The 22,049-nt window shown below is 44.5% G+C and overlaps 1 protein-coding gene across 4 annotated transcripts in view; it reads left to right on the top strand.

The window, feature by feature from the left end:
* kif23 (kinesin family member 23) overlaps positions 1-13,293 on the top strand; it is a 47,768-nt gene extending 34,475 nt beyond the window's left edge. For 2 of the 4 annotated variants that reach the window (XM_029759533.1, XM_029759534.1), the window contains 6 exons: positions 146-526; positions 1,013-1,249; positions 6,969-7,057; positions 9,652-9,733; positions 11,451-11,521; positions 12,855-13,293. In XM_029759533.1, the coding sequence (XP_029615393.1) occupies positions 146-526; positions 1,013-1,249; positions 6,969-7,057; positions 9,652-9,733; positions 11,451-11,521; positions 12,855-12,870 (876 nt within the window). In that variant the 3' untranslated portion in view covers positions 12,871-13,293. The remainder of the gene's footprint in view (positions 1-145; positions 527-1,012; positions 1,250-6,968; positions 7,058-9,651; positions 9,734-11,450; positions 11,522-12,854) is intronic. The other 2 variants (XM_029759535.1, XM_029759536.1) reach the window with 1 other exon arrangement.
* Positions 13,294-22,049: the final 8,756 nt, after the last annotated feature.

Here is a 22,049-nt window from a genome sequence, read left to right on the forward strand (position 1 = left end):
AGCCAGCCATGGATGGGATGGTATGGTATGTAATGAATTGAATTGGATGGAATGGATGTATGGTATGGATGGATGCTATGTATCCCAACTAGCGGGTTGACTTGTCTATCTGCCCCACCACCATACTCTGTACTCTGCCCTGCAGCCCGTCCACTCCAGGTCCAGCCAGGCCCTAGACCCAGTGTACGCCCCTTCCCATCCCCAGCAGGTCAGGCAGTGGCCAGGGTCAGGCTCACACCCCACCTCCCCTCCTCAGAGCGCTAGCACCGGCACCAGTTCCCTCTCTGTGACCTCCTGCATCTCAGAGTGGGAGCAGAGAGTCCCTCAGGACAGACATGCTATTGCTAACCCGGCCCAGTACCGGGCCCTTAAGAATAGAACCCAAGCTCAGACCCAGGGTCTACCCAGCAGCCTTAGCAGGAGGAGAGGCAGGTGTTGGGAGAGGGCCAGAGAAAGAGAGGAAGAGAGAGAGGTTCCTGACCAGACCTGTGATCTAGACCTAGAGGAACAGGAAGGAGCTTACATGGTCAGTGAGTCTCAAGACTAAGGTGGTAAGGTCATCTGGTAGGTAGCAGAGCTGCAGTTAAAGTAGATTACTGTAACCAGCTCATCAGCTGACCTTTAGGTGTGTTGGTAATGTTTTTATGAACGCTCCCTCTATATAACTGGTACAATGTTCTTGTTTACACTTTAGACTGAAATAAAATTATATTCTAATGTAACAGGATTTGTTGTTCCTCCTAAAACATCAAATGACAATGTAGAACAACATGTCCACTACCAAACCATGTTTCAGTCTTTTTCTACCACCATGCTGACTTTATGAAGCATGTGACTGATCCCTGATTGAATCAGATTGAGTTGTTTTGTTTGGTTGGCTAGATTGTACTTCCTGTAGAGTTGATGTTCTATTACTGTCACTAACTCCAGCAATGGAATGTTTTTTATTGTTAGCAACCCATGATTCTCAGGCTCTGACTTTCCCCTCTGCTTTGTTTCCGTCGACGACCAGACGGGTCCCCCGGTGCGTGTGGTCCACAGGCGCTCCAACTCTGCGGGCGGAGAGAGGTGGGTGGACCACAAGCCGTCGTCTAACGTAGAGCTGGACACGGTGATGCAGCCCATCCTGGGATCCAACGCCATTAAGGTCTCGGCCCCCAGCGAAAAGGCCCTAGCCAAGTGTGACAAATACATGCTCACTCACCAAGACCTGGCCTCTGATGGAGAGATACAGACCAAACTCATTAAGGTATGTAGCAGCCAGACTTGCAGAAAGTTATTTGAATTTATTTACTGTCAAATTTCAATTAATAGCCTGGCCGTTTATTTGCTTTAATCACTGAACACAACCAGCGCTTATTAGAGACAGGTTTCTATTTCCTTACTAAACCCCCCCCACCCCACCTTGCAGTCTCGCCCTCTTCTGATTTTCCACTTTTTGACTTGGCCGTTCTCTCACTCGTTTTGGATTGATCCCAGATTGCCTGGCTGTTGCCTCACACAAATTATTTTCTGCCAATTTGATCACTGCTAGCTTGAATTTGATGTAATTTTCTTTTAGGTGGCACCGTGGCTGGCAACGATGACAGAATGTTTTAATGACCATGGGAATATCAGAGTTGTCCATCGTAACCTTGAAATCAGTTCATTTAGACCTGCCATTTATTTGACAGTGTTTATTTGCTGAAATGTGTGCCGATGCCTGGTGTCGTAGTGTTTGCTGTCATTAATTGTGAAGACTGTTATATTATCAAATCAATTCTGTGTAATTATTCCTTACGCGATTAAACTAATCATGTAACTTTAATTGACTAGGAAGTTGGGGCACCACGGGAAAATGTTTATAGTCTATATTTCCCAAATTAACTCTATTTTCATATCTTATCGATTACAGTCACTTATTAATGTATTATTACCGCATCAGTCATATTCTGAATGTCGCAAACCCTTGGATATCTGCACGAACCCTAACACAGATCATGAATCAGCAATATACAAATTGGCTTAATTATTTATTTACTAACTATCTTAATCAATTACATAAACAAACACACACACACACACACACACACACACACACACACAATAGTTAATGATTGGTTACTGACATGATACACTGAAAAGTCCCTAGTGGGCTAAGCCGATATGACGGCTTGGTAGACAAAGGAAAGGGGTGGGGCCAGCTCAAGAGCGGGAATCTCAGAGTGGACCCCCGTACATACACTACACTCATGGAAATGCTTGTACTTTGAACAACCGCTCATTCGAAAAGAAATGGCAATATACATATTTACGAGTGTATGCCTTTGTTGTTGCTCTCTAAGATCACCGGTCCGTCTGCTGGATAGATTGTCGACAGAAAGTCTCTGTTTTGTCCACCAGAGATCAGTCTTTCGGCGATGTAGGTTGTTATAATGGATACGTCAGAGTACTATTTGGTCATTCGACTGGTTGCGTTTACCAGACTGAAGTATTTAAACAGCTGCAGTCTGAATAATTGTTCTTTAGTTTGTAGATTTCTTAGCCATTTTAACGTGGGAGCGATCTCCACGTTCTCTGATCTTGTCCTTTGGTAGAGTTGCCAACCATTTCAACATGTAGTGACAGCTTTCATGTTTTCTGGTCTAATGTACATTTTGTCGAAAGTGTGTTTTATACTTTTAGTAGAAAAGGGGGTGTTCCATGACACCATGTAATGTCTTAGGCTCACGGGGGCGTGGCCACTGACTGATCCTAAGTTATTATGAAAAGCAATTCTCATTTAGAAGACGAACATCAGACTTTTGGAAAGATAATCATTTATTTTATCCCACATTACGATGCAAACCCCATCATTGAGAAGTGTATACAAACAAAGACACAGTAATGTGTGTTTCCTGTCCTTCATGAGGTCACCAAATGAAACAAACTCGACATGACTGTTCCTTAGGTGTCCACGGACCACTCCAACTGTTTGGAATACAGAAATACAGTGCAATTATTCAACCTTTTGATGTCCAAATGTCTCTCTGTTCCACATTCACATTCTAATCTCGATACTACAGAGTATTTTACGACGGCCATAAAGTGGTCGCTCCACCTCTGTGGGAGAGAGAGGACGCTGTAGAGCAGGAGAGTTATGACACTTGCTATTAAAATACTATTTGAGACTGTTTAATTTACGTTTTACGGTCACCTAGCCCATGATTGCTCATGTCCTGTCTGCGCCTCCTTGTTAAAATTTATTGGAAGAGAAGGTCTGAGGGTAGGGACCTTCGACGTCTGAGAATAAGATCGAGAGGACACAGGTAATCAAGGGAAGACTTTTTGAGGTTCTGTGGAATGGATAATTAACGCCTGTGGCCTAATCAATTCAAATCAAATGTTATTTGTCACATGCTCGGTAAACAACAGGTGTAAACTAACAGTGAAATGCTGACTGCCGGAGAAATAGTAGAATAAATAAACAATAAGTAACAATTACTAGGCTATATACAGGGAGTACCAGTACTGAGTGGATGTGCTGGGGTACGAGGTAATAGCATGTGTGTATATATACAGGGAGTACCAGTACTGAGTGGATGTGCTGGGGTACGAGGTAATAGCATGTGTGTATATATACAGGGAGTACCAGTACTGAGTGGATGTGCTGGGGTACGAGGTAATAGCATGTGTGTATATATACAGGGAGTACCAGTACTGAGTGGATGTGCTGGGGTACGAGGTAATAGCATGTGTGTGTATATATACAGGGAGTACCAGTACTGAGTGGATGTGCTGGGGTACGAGGTAATAGCATGTGTGTATATATACAGGGAGTACCAGTACTGAGTGGATGTGCTGGGGTACGAGGTAATAGCATGTGTATATATACAGGGAGTACCAGTACTGAGTGGATGTGCTGGGGTACGAGGTAATAGCATGTGTGTGTATATATACAGGGAGTACCAGTACTGAGTGGATGTGCTGGGGTACGAGGTAATAGCATGTGTGTGTATATATACAGGGAGTACCAGTACTGAGTGGATGTGCTGGGGTACGAGGTAATAGCATGTGTGTGTGTGTGTGTATATATACAGGGAGTACCAGTACTGAGTGGATGTGCTGGGGTACGAGGTAATAGCATGTGTGTATATATACAGGGAGTACCAGTACTGAGTCGATGTGCTGGGGTACGAGGTAATAGCATGTGTGTGTGTATATATACAGGGAGTACCAGTACTGAGTGGATGTGCTGGGGTACGAGGTAATAGCATGTGTGTATATATACAGGGAGTACCAGTACTGAGTCGATGTGCTGGGGTACGAAGTAATAGCATGTGTATATATACAGGGAGTACCAGTACTGAGTCGATGTGCTGGGGTACGAGGTAATAGCATGTGTATATATACAGGGAGTACCAGTACTGAGTCGATGTGCTGGGGTATGAAGTAAATGAGGTAGATATGTACATATAGGTAGGGATAAAGTGACTAGGCAACAAGATAAAACAGTAACAGCAGCATATGTGATGAGTCAAAATGTTGTTACGATGGCCTTCATGGTCAATGCAAATAGTTCAACAACAGATACCCGGACTAACCATTCATCAGTCTTATGGCTTGGTGGTAGAAGCTGTTCAGAGTTCTGTTGGTTCCAGACTTGGTGCATCGGTACTGCTTGCCGTGCGGTAGCAGAGAGAACCGTCTATGACTAGGGTGGCTGGAGTTTATGGCAATTTTTAGGGCCATCCTCTGACAACGCCCGGAATAGAGGTATATGGCGCCTTGCGGTTGGATGCCAAGCAGTTGCCATACCAAGCGGTGATGCAGCCAGTCAAGATCCTCTCAATGGTGCAGGTGTATAACTTTTTGAGGATCTGAGGGCCCATGCCAAATTTTTTTCTTGGTGCGTGTACCATGATAATTCCTAAGTGATATGGGCAGTGAACTTGAAGCTCTCGACCCGCTCCACTATAGCCACGTTCGATGTGGATGGGGGTGTGTTCGGCCCTCCTTTTCCTGTAGTCCACGATCAGCTCCTTGGTCTTGCTCACATTGAGGATAAGGTCGTTGTCCTGGCATCACACTGCCAGGTGTCTGACGACCTTCCTATAGGCTGTCTCGTCGTCGATCAGGCCAGCAAACTTAATGATGGTGTTGGTGTCGTGCACGGCCACGTAGTTGTGGGTGAACAGGGAGTACAGAAGGGGACTGAGCACACACCCCTGAGGGGCCCCCGTGTTGAGGATCAGCGTGGCGGATGTGTTGCCCGTCAGGAAGTCCAGGATCCAGTTGCAGAGGGAGGTGTTTAGTCCCAGGATCCTTAGCTTAGTGATGAACTTTGAGGGCACTATGGTGTTGAACACTGAGGAGGAGTCAATGAACAGCATTGTCACGTAGCTGTTCCTTTTGTCCAGGTGGGAAAGGGCAGTGTGGCGTGTAATAGAGATGGTGTTATCTGTTGGGGCGGTATATGAATTGGAGTGGGCCGAGGGTGTCTGGGATGATGGATTTGATGTGAGCCATGTCATCCTTTGAAAGAATTTCAGGGCTACAGATGTAAGTGTTACGGGGTGGTAATAATTTACAGGTTACCGTGGCGTTCTTGGGCACAGGGACTATGGTGGTCTGCTTGAAACATGTAGATATTACAGACTCAGACAGGAGGAGGTTGACAATGTCAGTTTAGACCCTTGTCTGCTGGTCAGTGCATGCTCTGAGTATGAGTCCTGGTAATCCGTCTGGCCCAGCGGCCTTGTGAATCGTTCTGAGAATTTTGTTCTCAATGTTCAAAAACTGAACTTCAATTAAAATACTCAGTCTACAACCCTGAATTTGTAAGATTCTGTTTGAATAACACAGACAGGGTCCCAGCTTACAATAGTCAAAAATGTTTATTCACGAGGGTGCTCTGAAGTCCATTGTACAGAGACATCATTATATACCAGGCTCTGTATTTACGCACACACATACACACAAACATTAAGGCCCAGATCTCTTAACACTATAGATCATTACCCAGCCGACAGTTTCATTCCTCTTAGATTAGGGAAACAAAGAGGGGGACTCCCTCTCATATCTTAAACCCTCAGAGTTCAAGCTAGGTCAGGTCAACCACAGTTTTACAGTTCTTGATGTTTACTTAAACACACACACACATTCTTCTCTTATCCTAGTCCAACCTCGTTAGACTTAGGCTTAACCCTTTAGTTAGTCATTCTACATGCTATATAGACCATATCCCTAATAGTTAAGTCTCAGGGTAGAATTATTTAATCATTACATTCAAACATATACATCCCTTTACAGAATGTTAACCTGTTTTTAAAGGTCTTATATCCTCTACGGTGAGCGAGATCAGTCGTCCGGAACAGCTGCTGCTCTCATGCATGGTACAGTGTTGCTTGCCTCGAAGCGAGCATAGAAGGAATTTAGATCATCTGGTAGGCTGGCGTCACTGGGCAGCTCGTGGCTGTTTCCCTTTGTAATCCATGATGGTTTGCAAAACCTGACACATCTGACGAGCATCAGAAACGGCGTAGTAGGATTCGGTTGTAGTCCTGCAGTGATGTTTTGACTGTTTGATGGCTTGTTGGATGTCGTAACAGGATTTCTTATAAGTGTCCAGATTAGTGTCCCGCTCCTTGAAAGCAGCAGCTCTAGCCTTTAGCTCAGTGCGGATGTTGCCTGTAATCCATGGCTTCTACTAACTTACTACTAACTTAATACTGCTACTACTAACATGCAGAATTGGTCAGGAGCTCGTAAAGGTGCCAGCTATCCATCTCTACAGCGCCATCTTTAATGCTTGTGTTCTCATGCCTGTATTCCCGTGTGGCTCAGTTGGTAGAGCATGGCGCTTGAAACGTCTGGTTGTGGGTTCGATTCCCACGGGGGACCAGTATGAAAAATGTATGCACTCACTACTTTAAGTCGCTCTGGATAAGAGAGTCTGCTAAATTAACAAAATGTAAATGTGTTCTGACGCCTGTGTTGTGAACTTTTAGGGTGAAGTGTTCAAGACACGAGGGGGAGGACAGGCAGTCCAGTTCACTGATATAGAAACTCTGAGACAGGAGCTGCCTACTGGATCAAGGTAGGTGTCCTGTCTACTGCCATTTTATGGCTGCTAACTTACTGCTTCTGCTAACTTACGACTACATAGACAGACCGGAGCTCCCCACTGGAAGAACGTAGGTGTCCTGTCTACTGCTAACTTAGACTGCTACTAGTTGTACTAGTACCACTGTTACTGCTAACTTACTGCTAACTTAATCCATACATTCATACATCCCATGTTTCAAGAGTTGAATTAAAATACTCCAGAAATGTTCCATACGCACAAAAGCTTATTTCTCTCAGATTTTGTGCAAAAATGTGTTTCCATCCCTGTTAGTGAGCATTTATCCTATGCTAAAATAATCCATCCACCTGACAGGTGTGGCATATCAAGAAGCTGATTAAACAGCATGATCATTACACAGGTGCACCTTGTGCTGGGGACAATAGAAGGCCACTCTGAAATGTGCAGTTGTCACACAACACAATACCACGTGTCTTGAGGGAGCGTGCAATTGACATGCTGACTGCAGGAATGTCCACCAGAGCTGTTGCCAGATAATTTTATGTTAATGTCTCTACCAAAAGCCGCCTCCAACGTCATTTTAGAGAATTTGTCAGTACGTCCAACCGCAGACAACGTGTAACCACGCCAACCCAGGACCTCCACATCTGAATTTTTCACCTGCGGGATGGTCTGAGACCAGCCACCCAGACAGCTGATGAAACTGTGGGTTTGCACAACCAAAGAAACTGTCAAACCGTTTCAGTGAAGCTCATCTGTATGTGCATCGTCCTCACCAGGGTCTTGACTTGCTCTTCACGGATGAATCCCGGTTTGAACTGTACAGGGCAGATGGCAGACAGCATGTATGGAGTCATGTGGGCAAGCGGCAAGCCATGCATTAAAGTTCTTCCATGGCCTGCATATACTCTCCAGGCATGTCACCCGTTGAGCATGTTTGGGATGCTCTGGATCGACGTGTACGACAGGGTGTTCCAGTTCCCGCCAATATCCAGCTACTTCTCACAGCCATTGAAGAGGAGAGGGACAACATTCCACAATCAACAGCCTGATCAACTCTGCGAATGAGATGTGTTGATTGCATGAGACACATGGTGGTCACACCAGATACTGACTGGTTTCAACTCTATGTGAATGAGATGTGTTGATTGCATGAGACACATGGAGGTCACACCAGATACTGACTGGTTTCAACTCTATGTGAATGAGATGTGTTGATTGCATGAGACACATGGAGGTCACACCAGATACTGACTGGTTTCAACTCTATGTGAATGAGATGTGTTGATTGCATGAGACACATGGAGGTCACACCAGATACTGACTGGTTTCAACTCTATGTGAATGAGATGTGTTGATTGCATGAGACACATGGAGGTCACACCAGATACTGACTGGTTTCAACTCTATGTGAATGAGATGTGTTGATTGCATGAGACACATGGAGGTCACACCAGATACTGACTGGTTTCAACTCTATGTGAATGAGATGTGTTGATTGCATGAGACACATGGAGGTCACACCAGATACTGACTGGTTTCAACTCTATGTGAATGAGATGTGTTGATTGCATGAGACACATGGAGGTCACACCAGATACTGACTGGTTTCAACTCTATGTGAATGAGATGTGTTGATTGCATGAGGCACATGGAGGTCACACCAGATACTGACTGGTTTCAACTCTATGTGAATGAGATGTGTTGATTGCATGAGACACATGGAGGTCACACCAGATACTGACTGGTTTCAACTCTATGTGAATGAGATGTGTTGATTGCATGAGACACATGGAGGTCACACCAGATACTGACTGGTTTCAACTCTATGTGAAGGAGATGTGTTGATTGCATGAGACACATGGAGGTCACACCAGATACTGACTGGTTTACTCATGCTCAATCTTTTTCTTTCTTTTAAAGGTTATCTGTGATCAACAGATGTTTTATCTGTAATTCCCAGTCATGTGAAATCCATAGATTAGGGCCTAATGAATTTAATTTAACTGATTTCTTTACATGAACTAACTCAGTCAAATCTTTTAAATTGTTGCATTTTATATTTTTGTTCATTGTACGTTCAGGCATACATAGTGTATTCACACCCCTTCACTTTTTCCACATTTTGCTAGGTTGCAGCCTTATTCTGAAATGAATTAAATTGTTTTCCCCTCATCAATTTACACACAATACCACATGACAAAGCAAAAACAGGTTTATTCAAAATAAAAAAACTGAAATTACATTTACATAAGTATTCAGACACTCCCCATCCAACCTGACAGAGCTTGAGAGGATCTGCAGAGAAGAATGGGAGAAACTCCCCAAATACAGGTGTGCCAAGCTTGCAGCGTCATACCCAAGAAGACTCGAGGCTGTAATCGCTGCCAAAGGTGCTTCAACAAAGTACTGAGTAAAGGGTCTGAATACTTATGTAAATGTGTCATTTCAGTTTTTTATATATATTTTTATAAATGTGAAAACATTTTCTAAAAATATATTTTATCTTGGATCACTTAATGCTAGTTTTGTGATGCATAGCTTAGAACGATAAGGTGAAGATCAGTGATTCTGATGTTGATGTCAAACACTCACTGTTCCTCCAGCCGTAAGAGAAGATCATCAGAGGGCAACACTGCCCAGGGGGGCGACCGTATGGAGGGGGACTGGACAGATGTGGAGACCAGGGTAAGAGACAGGATTCACTCCCTACACTGGCTATTGTACTGTTTTTGTCTGGTGGTGCCAGGTCAGTTTGTGTCGTACAACTCCTAGTGTTACGAAACCTATAACAAGCCTACTCATTTTATTTCTGCACTCACTGGTCTGGAACCTGAATCATTATGTCTAGGGGTCCTAGGCCTTGTTGACTGGTCTGGAACCTGAATCATTATGTCTAGGGGTCCTAGGCCTTGTTGACTGGTCTGGAACCTGAATCATTATGTCTAGGGGTCCTAGGCCTTGTTGACTGGTCTGGAACCTGAATCATTATGTCTAGGGGTCCTAGGCCTTGTTGACTGGTCTGGAACCTGAATCATTATGTCTAGGGGTCCTAGGCCTTGTTGACTGGTCTGGAACCTGAATCATTATGTCTAGGGGTCCTAGGCCTTGTTGACTGGTCTGGAACCTGACTCATTATGTCTAGGGGTCCTAGGCCTTGTTGACTGGTCTGGAACCTGACTCATTATGTCTAGGGGTCCTAGGCCTTGTTGACTGGTCTGGAACCTGAATCATTATGTCTAGGGGTCCTAGGCCTTGTTGACTGGTCTGGAACCTGAATGAATGTGTGCATTTATGTGAGAAATCGGTGTATGCGCCTAGGTGTCGAATATACATTTGCCCAGGGCGACGGCAACACTACCTTGGCCCAGGGCGACGGCAACACTACCTTGGCCCAGGGCGACGGCAACACTACCTTGGCCCAGGGCGACGGCAACACTACCTTGGTCGTCCAAGCAAATTATTATTTGTAAAGATGGTGACGAAGAGACACATGTACGAAAAGGGAAAATGCCAAAGGCATCCCCAAGCTAAAGACTCTAAAACCAAAGGAAAAGCCTCACGGCCACCAAACCAACCCAGCAGCCTCGCTGCTTACCAGCTGGGACACTGACCTCTGATCCTCTTAATTGGCAGCACCTGATGTGCTTATCAACCAGGCTCAGCAACTGGACAAGGTTTCTGCTGCCCCCTGGGGGATGGAGTGTGGAAGTGTGCTAACACCACTACCTGCTACATACCACTATAGTCATTGTCACGCGTTGGCCTGTGAATGACCATAGGACAATGACCAAGACCGTACAATCATATCTGGTACCAGGCTGTCATCACTGTAGGGAACACAGTAAAATACAGGTAACTGCCAAAACAATGGAAACACTTGAGTCAATTAAGGATACGAAGTATATCGAAAGGAGGTGCTTCCACACAGGTGTGTTTCCTGAGTTAAGCAATTAACATCACATCATGCTTAGGGTCGTGTTGGGAGGCCATTATTTTGACTCCAATGGCTATAGCATGACAATTCCCCCATCCACAGGGCACGAGGGGTCACCGAATGGCTGAATGAGCATATAAAAGGTTGAAACCCATGTACCATGGCAGTCTGTCACCAGATCTCAACCCAATAGAGGACTTTATTGGAGATTCTGGAGCGGCTCCTGAGACAGTTTTATACCACCATCAACAAAACACCAAATGATGTGGAAGAATGTTGTCTCATCCCTCCAACAGAGAATCAGACACTTGTAGGAATCTATGCCAAGGTGCATTGAAGCTGTTCTAGCTCGTGGTGGCTCAACGCCCACCATTTATTAAGACACTTGATGTTAAAACATTTTTGACCAGTTAGCTGTAGTTAACCATTCTAGAAGCTTCCACATTGTGTGTGTGTTCTGTGTCCCAGTGTTCTATGGCTGTGGAGATGAGGGCTGGGTCGAACCTGGGTCCAGGCTACCAGCACCATGGACATCAGAAGTAAGTATAATGTCTTCCATAGGTTTTATTCGACAAATGCGTATGTGTGAACTTTCTGGGGACACGTTTCAAAAGTTTCTGAATTAATACACAAGAGTGTACAAAACATTAAGAACACCTGCTCTTTCCATGACAGACTGACCAGGTGAAAACTATGATCCCTTATTGATGTCACCTGTTAAATCCACTTCAATCAGTGTAGATGAAGGGGAGGAGACGGGTTATAGAAGGATTTTTATGCCTTGAGACAATTGAGACATGGATTGTGTGTGTGTGTCATTCAGAGGGTGAATGGGCAAGACAAGATATTTCAGTGCCTTTGAACAGGGTTTGGTAGTAGGTGCCAGGCTCACCGGTTTGTGTCAAGAACTGCAATGCTGCTGGGTTTTACATGCTCAACAGTTTCCTATGGATCAAGAATGGTCCACCACACAAAGGACATCCAGCCAATTTGAACCAACTGTGGGAAGCATTGGAGTCAACATGGGCCAGCATCCCTGTGGAACACTTTCGACACCTTGTAGAGTCCATGTCACGACGAATTGAGGCTGTTCTGAGGGGGAAAAGGGTTGGAAGTGTTTTGTACACTCCGGAAGCATTGGAGTCAACATTGGCCAGCATCCCTGTGGAACACTTTCGACACCTTGTAGAGTCCATGTCACGACGAATTGAGGCTGTTCTGAGGGGGGAAAGGGTTGGAACTGTTTTGTACACTCCGGAAGCATTGGAGTCAACATTGGCCAGCATCCCTGTGGAACACTTTCGACACCTTGTAGAGTCCATGTCACGACGAATTGAGGCTGTTCTGAGGGGGGAAAGGGTTGGAACTGTTTTGTACACTCCGGAAGCATTGGAGTCAACATGGGCCAGTGGAACCTTAGAGTCCACGCTCCGACAAATTGAGGCTGTTCTAAGGGAAAAGTGTGGAGGGGAGGTGCAACTCAATATTAGGAGATGTTCCCGTGTTTGGTGTGTTCCTGTGTTTGGTGTGTTCCCGTGTTTGGTGTGTTCCCGTGTTTGGTGTGTTCCTGTGTTTGGTGTGTTCCCGTGTTTGGTGTGTTCCCGTGTTTGGTGTGTTCCCGTGTTTGGTGTGTTCCCGTGTTTGGTGTGTTCCCGTGTTTGGTGTGTTCCCGTGTTTGGTGTGTTCCCGTGTTTGGTGTGTTCCCGTGTTTGGTGTGTTCAGCGCATTAGGGAGATGTTCCCGTGTTTGGTGTGTTCAGCGCATTAGGGAGATGTTCCCGTGTTTGGTGTGTTCAGCGTGTTTGGTATGTTCAGCGCATTAGGTAGATGATTCTAAAGTGAGTAACTGTTGTATGTTGTTTTTGTGTTTTAGACGCAGAAAGCCCTGAAGATCCTGTCTGGGCTGCTCCATACACCCCCCCCCCCACCTCCTCAACCCTCCTTACCCCCTCCCTCCATCCTCAACCTTCCTTACCCCCTCCCTCCGTCCTCAACCTTCCTTACCCCCTCCCTCCGTCCTCAACCCTCCTTACCCCCTCCCTCCGTCCTCAACCCTCCTTACCCCCTCCCTCCCTCCTCAACCCCTCCCTCCCTCCTCAACCCCTCCCTCCTCACCCCCACGCGGCTGGTGTGCAATAGCTAACACTCTGGAAACGTTTTATTTTTAATCTTTAGCCTTAGTAACAACTATTTAAACATTTCCTATTTGCTTTTTTATATATGAAAAACTGTGTGTATGAACACTACCGTTAAAAAGTTTGGGGTCACTTAGAAATGTCCTTATTTTTGAAAGAAAGCAAAAAAAATGTAAATTTAAAATAACATCAAATTGATCAGAAATACAGTGTAGACATTGTTAATGTTGTAAATGACTGATGTAGCTGGAAACGGCAGATTTTTTATGGAATATCTACATAGGCGTACAGAGGCCCATTATCAGCAACCATCACTCCTGTGTTCCAATGGCACGTTGTGTTAGCTAATCCAAGTTTATAATTTTAAAAGGCTATTTGATCATTAGAAAGCCCTTTTGCAATTATGTTAGCACAGCTGAAAACTGTAGTGCTGATTAAAGAAGCAATAAAACTGGCCTTCTTTAGACTAGTTGAGTATCTGGAGCATCAGCATTTGTGGGTTCGATTACAGGCTCAAAATGGCCAGAAACAAAGCACTTTCTTCTGAAACTCGTCAGTCTATTCTTGTTTTGAGAAATGAAGGCTATTCCATGCGAGAAAGATCTCATACACTGCTGTGTACTACTCCCTTCACAGAACAGCGCAAACAGTCTCTAGCCAAAATAGAAAGAGTGGGAGGCCCCGGTGCACAACTGGGCAAGGGGACAAGTACATTAGTGTCTAGTTTGAGAAACGGAAGCCTCACAAGTCCTCAACTGGCAGCTTCATTAAATAGTACCTGCAGAGTTGCAAAGAAAAAGCCATTTCTCAGACTGGCCAATAAAAATAAAGGTTTAAGATGGGCAAAAGAACACAGACACTGGACAGAGGAACTCTGCCTAGAAGGCCAGCATCCCGGAGTCGCCTCTTCACTGTTGACGTTGAGACTGGTGTTTTGTGGGTACTATTTAATGAAGCTGCCAGTTGAAGACTTGTGAGGCGTCTGTTTCTCAAACTAGACAGTCTAATGTACTTGTCCTCTTGCTCAGTTGTGCACCGGGGCCTCCCACTCCTCTTTCTATTCTGGTTAGAGACAGTTTGCGCTGTTCTGTGAAGAGAGTAGTACACAGCGTTGTACGAAATCTTTCTCGCATGGAATAGCCTTCATTTCTCAAAACAAGAATAGACAGTTTCAGAAGAAAGTTCTTTGTTTCTGGCCATTTTGAGCCTGTAATCAAACCCACAAATGCTGATGCTCCAGATACTCAACTAGTCTAAAGAAGGCCAGTTTTATTGCTTCTTTTAAAAAGCACAACAGTTTTCAGCTGTGCTAACATAATTGCAAAAGGGTTTTCTAATGATCAATTAGCCTTTTAAAATTATAAACTTGGATTAGCTAACACAACGTGCCATTGGAACACAGGAGTGATGGTTGCTGATAATGGGCCTCTGTACGCCTATGTAGATATTCCAATAAAAATCAACCGTTTCCATCTACAATAGTCATTTACAACATTAACAATGTCTACACTGTATTTCTGATCAATTTGATGTTATTTTAATGGACAAAAAAAGTTTTTTTGTTTGTTTTAAACAAGGACATTTTTAAGTGACCCCCAACTTTTGAACGGTAGTGTGTATATATACATCATCAAAACGTATTTTGTAAAATATTTGTAATATTTTGGTGTGTGGTGTGATCACATAGAAAGCCAGTATTAACTGAATGCATCATGATTCAGCCAAAGATGGACTGTTGTGGTTCATAACTAACTGGGCCTGTTGACAATATAAGAAGAGGTTCAAGGTTTTCAGATTTACTTGTTTATTCTGTGATTTATTTTATTTTTTTAGGACAGTTGTATTTTGTTACGTGGCACATGAAGGCAAGTCAGTGAAGAGGAGCTTGGTTCCAGATCTGTTTGTGCTGTGTTGTTAAATACTATAGTTATTGTGGTGTGACAATGAGCATAGGAGTTGACTAGAGGACACAGATCTGGGACCAGGCTAATGTTGGGATACATTTTGTTCAGTGAAATATATTTTCTCTGCTGTTTTTCTGTCTGTTTTGAAACTAAGTTCAAGCCATCATTCATGTTCACTTTAGTATGGAATCAGCTGGTATATTATATTTGACATATTTCTCTGCTCGTTTTGTAAAGATATTTTATTCTGGGTTGAACTAAACTGATCTGCACAGCTTTCATTGTAAAAGTAGTTTAGGAATTAAATTCCTTTCAAAACAACTTTTTGTGTTTTTATTTTTATATGGAATGAGTTTTGCATGTGAAGTGTTAATTTAGATTGTCAGATGTTTTATGGTACACAATTCTAAAGTCTTTCTGGGTAAGAGCATCTTAAGTGACTAAAATGTAAAAAGTGTAAATTACAATGACTGAACAGTAGATGGCTGGGTATTATAAGACTGACTGTAATTTACTGTAGAGGATCAGCTGTTCTCTTCCTGAACTAAGAATGCTCTGGAGGGTAAAGAGATTGGGGCGATGTTTAAAACAACAACTTCCCCATCACCACAAGCGACACCTCCCAGCCTGCAGCTCTCTCTAAAATAACGACGTTGTAATACCATTGGCTTAGGCTAGCTGTAGAGCCTTCTCTCCTTACGAACCATGCCTCCTATCCTCTCCTTCCTCTTCTCTGTCCTGCCCCTGCCTCGAGCTACATGTAGTCTGAACATCTACCGTTTTTCTCCTCATACTCAAAATAAACTGGATGAGCTGCGATCAAGACTATCCTACCAACGAGACATTAATAACTGTAATATCTTATGTTTCACCGAGTCGCGGCTGAACAACAACATGGAGAACATACAGCTGGCTGGGTTTTCTGTCCTCGGTAAGAGAGAACATACAGCTGGCTGGGTTTTCTGTCCTCGGTAAGAGAGAACATACAGCTGGCTGGGTTTTCTGTCCTCGGTAAGAGAGAACATACAGCTGGCTGGGTTTTCTGTCCTCGGTAAGAGAGAACATACAGGTGGCTGGGTTTTCTGTCCTCGGCAAGAGAGAACATACAGCTGGCTGGGTTTTCTGTCCTCGGCGAGAGAGAACATACAGCTGGCTGGGTTTTCTGTCCTCGGCGAGAGAGAACATACAGCTGGCTGGGGTTTCTGTCCTCGGTAAGAGAGAACATACAGCTGGCTGGGGTTTTCTGTCCTCGGCGAGAGAGAACATACAGCTGGCTGGGTTTTCTGTCCTCGGTAAGAGAACATACAGCTGCTGGCTGGGTTTTCTGTCCTCGGCGAGAGAGAACATACAGCTGCTGGCTGGGTTTTCTGTCCTCGGCGAGAGAGAACAGCTGCCTATGGTAAGATGAGGTGTGGTGGTGTGTCTATTTGTCAGTAACAGCTGGTACGCGAAATCTAAGGAAGATCAAATCTGCAGATCAATCACGTACACATGGGTGGCAGCGTAGCCTAGTGGTTAGCACGTTGGGCTAGTAACCCAAAGGTTGCAAGTTCAAATCCCTGAGCTGACAAGGTACAAATCTGTTCTGCCCCTGAACAAGGCAATTAACCCGCTGTTCTTAGGCCGTCATTGAAAATAAGAATTTGTTCTTAACCTAGTTAAATAAAGGTAAAAGAACATGTTTAGCAGATGTTATTGTGGGTGTAGTGAAATGCTTGTGTTTCTAGCTCCAACAGTGCAGTAATATCTAACAATACACACATCTAAAGTAAATGGTGTTAAGAAATATATGAACATTTGGGGGAACAATGTTGGAGTGGCATTGACTATTATACAGTAGAATAGAACCCAGTATATACATATGAGATGAGTAAAGCAGTATGTAAACATCCAAAATTTACCAAGAGAATTTCCATCTGTTTTTCATAGTGCTCTATTTACCAGGCCATAAGCAAACAAGAAAATGCACATTCAGAGGTGGTGCTCCTAGTGGCCAGGGACTTTAATGTCGGGAAACTTAAATCCCTTTATACCTATTTTCTACCAGCATGTTAAATGTGTAACCAGAGGGGGAAAAACTCTAGACCACCTTTAATCCACACACAGAGATGCATACAAAGCTCTCCCTCGCCCTCCATTTGGCAAATCTGACCATAACTCTATCCTCCTGATTCCTGCTTACAAGCAAAAACTAAAGCAGGAAGTACCAGTGACTCGCTCAATACAGAAGTGGTCAGATGAAGCAGATGCTAAGCTACAGGACTGTTTTGCTAGCACAGACTGGAATATGTTACAGGATTCTTTCGATGGCATTGAGGAATACACCACATCAGTTACTGGCTTCATCAATAAGTGCATCAAGGACGTCGTCCCCACAGTGACTGTACGTACATACCCCAACCAGAAGCCATGGATTACAGACAACATCTGCTCTGAGCTAAAGGGTAGATCTGCCGCTTTCAAGGAGCGGGACTCTAACCCGGACGCTTATAAGAAATCCCTCTATGCCCTCAGATGAACCCTCAAACAGGCAAAGCGTCAATACAGGACTAAGATTGAATCCTACTACACCGGCTCCGACGCTCGTCGGATGTGTCAGGGCTTGAAAACTATTACGGACTACAAAGGGAAGCCACGCAGCGAGCTGCCCAGTGACACGAGCCTACCAGATGAGCTAAATGTCTTCTATGTGCGCTTCGAGACAAGCAACACTGAAGCATGCATTAGAGCATCAGCTGTTCCTGACGACTTTGTAATCACGCTCTCCGTAGGTGATGTAAGACCCTTAAACAGGGCAACATTCACAAGGCCACAGGGCCAGACGGATTACCAGGATGTGTACTCGGCATGCGCTGACCAAATGGCAAGTGTCTTCACTGACATTTTTAACCTGTGACCGAGTCTGTAATACCAACATGTTTCAAGAAGACCACCTTGGTCCCTGTACCCAAGAACACTAAGGTAACCTGCCTAAATGACTACCGACCCGTAGCACTCACGTCTGTAGCCATGAGGTGCTTTGAAAGGCTGGTCATGGCTCACATCATCTACAGAGGGTAGTGTGTACAGCCCAGTGCATCACTGGGGCCAAGCTTCCTGCTATTCAGGACCTCTACACCAGGTGGTGTCAGAGGAAGGCCCTAAAAATTGTCAAAGTTTCCAGCCACCCCAGTCATAGACTGTTCTCTCTGCAACGGCACGGCAAACAGTACCGGAGCGCCAAGTCTAGGTCCAAAAGGCTTCTTAAAAGCTTCTACCCCATAAGACTCCTGAACAGCTAATCAAATGGTTTTCCCAGGCTATTAGCATTAGCCCCCACCCCCTTTTTTTACGCTGCTGCTACTCTGTTTAATCTATGCATAGTCACTTTAATAAAGCTACCTACATGTACATATTACCTTGACTAACCTGTACTCCGCACACTGACTCTGTACCGTAACACCCTGTATATAGCCTCCACATTGACTCTGTACCGGTACCCCCTGCATATAGCCTCCACATTGACTCTGTACCGGTACCCCCTGCATATAGCCTCCACATTGACTCTGTACCGGTACCCCCTGTATATAGTCTCCACATTGACTCTGTACCGGTACCCCCTGTATATAGCCTCCACATTGACTCTGTACCGGTACCCCCTGTATATAGCCTCCACATTGACTCTGTACCGGTACCCCCTGTATATAGCCTCCGCATTGACTCTGTACCGGTACCCCCTGTATATAGCCTCCGCATTGACTCTGTACCGGTACCCCCTGCATATAGCCTCCACATTGACTCTGTACCGTAACACCCTGCATATTGCCTCCACATTGACTCTGTACCGGTACCCCCTGTATATAGCCTCCACATTGACTCTGTACCTACCGGTACACCCTGTATATAGCCTCCACATTGACTCTGTACCGTAATACCCTGTATATAGCCTCCACATTGACTCTGTACTGGTACCTCCTGTATATAGCCTCCACATTGACTCGGTACCGTAACAGCCTGTATATATAGCCTCCACATTGACTCTGTACCGGTACCCCCTGTATATAGCCTCCACATTGACTCTGTACCGGTACCCCCTGTATATAGCCTCCACATTGACTCTGTACCGGTACCCCCTGTATATAGCCTCCACATTGACTCTGTACCGGTACCCCCTGTATATAGCCTCCACATTGACTCTGTACCGGTACCCCCTGCATATAGCCTCCACATTGACTCTGTACCGGTACCCCCTGTATATAGCCTCCACATTGACTCTGTACCTACCGGTACACCCTGTATATAGCCTCCACATTGACTCTGTACCGTAATACCCTGTATATAGCCTCCACATTGACTCTGTACCGTAATACCCTGTATATAGCCTCCACATTGACTCTGTACTGGTACCTCCTGTATATAGCCTCCACATTGACTCGGTACCGTAACAGCCTGTGTATAGCCTCCACATTGACTCGGTACCGTAACAGCCTGTGTATATAGCCTCCACATTGACTCGGTACCGTAACATACCTGTGTATAGCCTCCACATTGACTCGGTACCGTAACAGCCTGTATATAGCCTCCACATTGACTCGGTACCGTAACAGCCTGTATATAGCCTCCACATTGACTCTGTACCGTAACACCCTGTATATAGCCTCCACATTGACTCGGTACCATAACAGCCTGTGTATAGCCTCCACATTGACTCGGTACCATAACAGCCTGTATATAGCCTCCACATTGACTCGGTACCATAACAGCCTGTGTATAGCCTCCACATTGACTCGGTACCATAACAGCCTGTGTATATAGCCTCGTTACTATTATTTTCTTGTTGCTCTTTTCTTAACATTCAAAGATGCCATGTCTATCAACTCAAATTTTGTCACATTCGCCAAATTCAACAGGTGTAGTAGACCTTACAGTGAAATGCTGAATACAACAGGTGTAGTAGACCTCACAGTGAAATGCTGAATACAACAGGTGTAGTAGACCTCACAGTGAAATGCTGAATACAACAGGTGTAGTAGACCTCACAGTGAAATGCTGAATACAACAGGTGTAGTAGACCTCACAGTGAAATGCTGAATACAACAGGTGTAGTAGACCTCACAGTGAAATGCTGAATACAACAGGTGTAGTAGACCTCACAGTGAAATGCTGACTGACAAGCCCTTATCCAACTATGCAGTTATGTTGATGCACCATACCAAGGTATGCCAGTAAAGAGTTGAACTTTATACCCTATTAAAAAGACATGACATCACCGAAGACCTGCCATCAACCTCAAGGTGAGTTCTCTAGTGGCCTTCTGCCAGTGTAATAATAGCTCTGATATGACTACCTGAATGGCTATTTTACCATGTACATTTTGGTTGGCTTTCTCCCCCAAATGATTTTAGATGCATGCCAGCAAAGCCACAACACAACACTAAACAAAACATTTTAATTGCACTATAACGGTGACAAATGGTGCCCACAAACTGTTAGGGCCTCTACAATAAGCTGTTAGGGCCTCTACATTAAGCTGTTAGGGCCTCTACAATAAGCTGTTAGGGCCTCTACAATAAGCTGTTAGGGCCTCTACAATAAGCTGTTAGGGCCTCTACATTAAGCTGTTAGGGCCTCTACAATAAGCTGTTAGGGCCTCTACAATAAGCTGTTAGGGCCTCTACATTAAGCTGTTAGGGCCTCTACAATAAGCTGTTAGGGCCTCTACAATAAGCTGTTAGGGCCTCTACAATAAGCTGTTAGGGCCTCTACATAAAGCTGTCCCAACAGCAGAGTCCCAACCTTACCACTGCTACACCTGGCTATCAGCGGAGCCTTGTCTGGCAGCAAAACAGTTCATTCAGCCTCATTTACTGCCTTAAAAAAAAAAAAAAACGCTGATATGGCTGACTTGCTTAAACAAATGTGATTTCTACTGACAACTGAGATGTACAAACTGGCATAAGGGGACGGCGAGCGGATAAGTGGCAATCTGTAATTTCGATTTAGACATGAGCGAGCGACAACGGACGTAGTCAATATAACTATTTTTCAGCACTTTTGAAATGTACAGCAACAGAATTCAGAAAATGGGCCGTTCTTACAATGTTCTCCCTATACACCAAGTCAGAACCGCAGGATAAATAAAGGGGGCATATAAGTAGACAATGAAAGCTGTTACAATATTCAATGATTACATTTCTCTAAAACGTTAGAGGTTGCATGTGCACCACCAGTCGGTGGAATTAAGAGGGGTAAATAGACCAAATGATTAGGGTGAGGCACATGGGCTACTAACAGCTTACTACACAACATACACTTAGTATTACTTTCTTAGCTACAGTATACATATCTCCCTGGCATATTACATCGTTTATGCAGCAGCATACAAGACATTTTTGCACTCATCTTGTTGTGCTCATTTGAACAGGAAGGTGGAGTGGCGGTCCTCTTGAGGGCAAATTGAGTCATCAGTCTGTCATTCTCTGGATTTATGATGCTTTCAAGACAACTGGGAACTCTGAAAGAAACAAGGATGAATCATGACATCAGTGATCTTCAGGTCAGCGCTCTAGAAAGAGGCCCGAGTCCCGACTTGGATTTCCAAGTTGGATGACCGTTCAAAGCGTATTCTGGCTTACTGTGTTACTGGTTTACTGTGTTACTGGCTTACTGTGTTACTGTGTTACTGGCTTACTGTGTTACTGGCTTCTGGTTTACTGTGTTACTGGTTTACTGTGTTACTGGCTTACTGTGTTACTGTGTTACTGGCTTACTGTGTTACTGGGTTACTGGCTTACTGTGTTACTGGGTTACTGGCTTCTGGTTTACTGTGTTACTGGCTTCTGGTTTACTGTGCTACTGGCTTCTGGTTTACTGTGTTACTGGTTTACTGTGTTACTGGCTTACTGTGTTACTGGCTTCTGGTTTACTGTGTTACTGGTTTACTGTGTTACTGGCTTACTGTGTTACTGGCTTCTGGTTTACTGTGTTACTGGCTTCTGGTTTACTGTGTTACTGTGTTACTGGCTTCTGGTTTACTGTGTTACTGGCTTC

This window comes from Salmo trutta, chromosome 7, assembly GCF_901001165.1.
Source record: "Salmo trutta chromosome 7, fSalTru1.1, whole genome shotgun sequence".
Lineage (NCBI taxonomy): Eukaryota > Metazoa > Chordata > Actinopteri > Salmoniformes > Salmonidae > Salmo > Salmo trutta.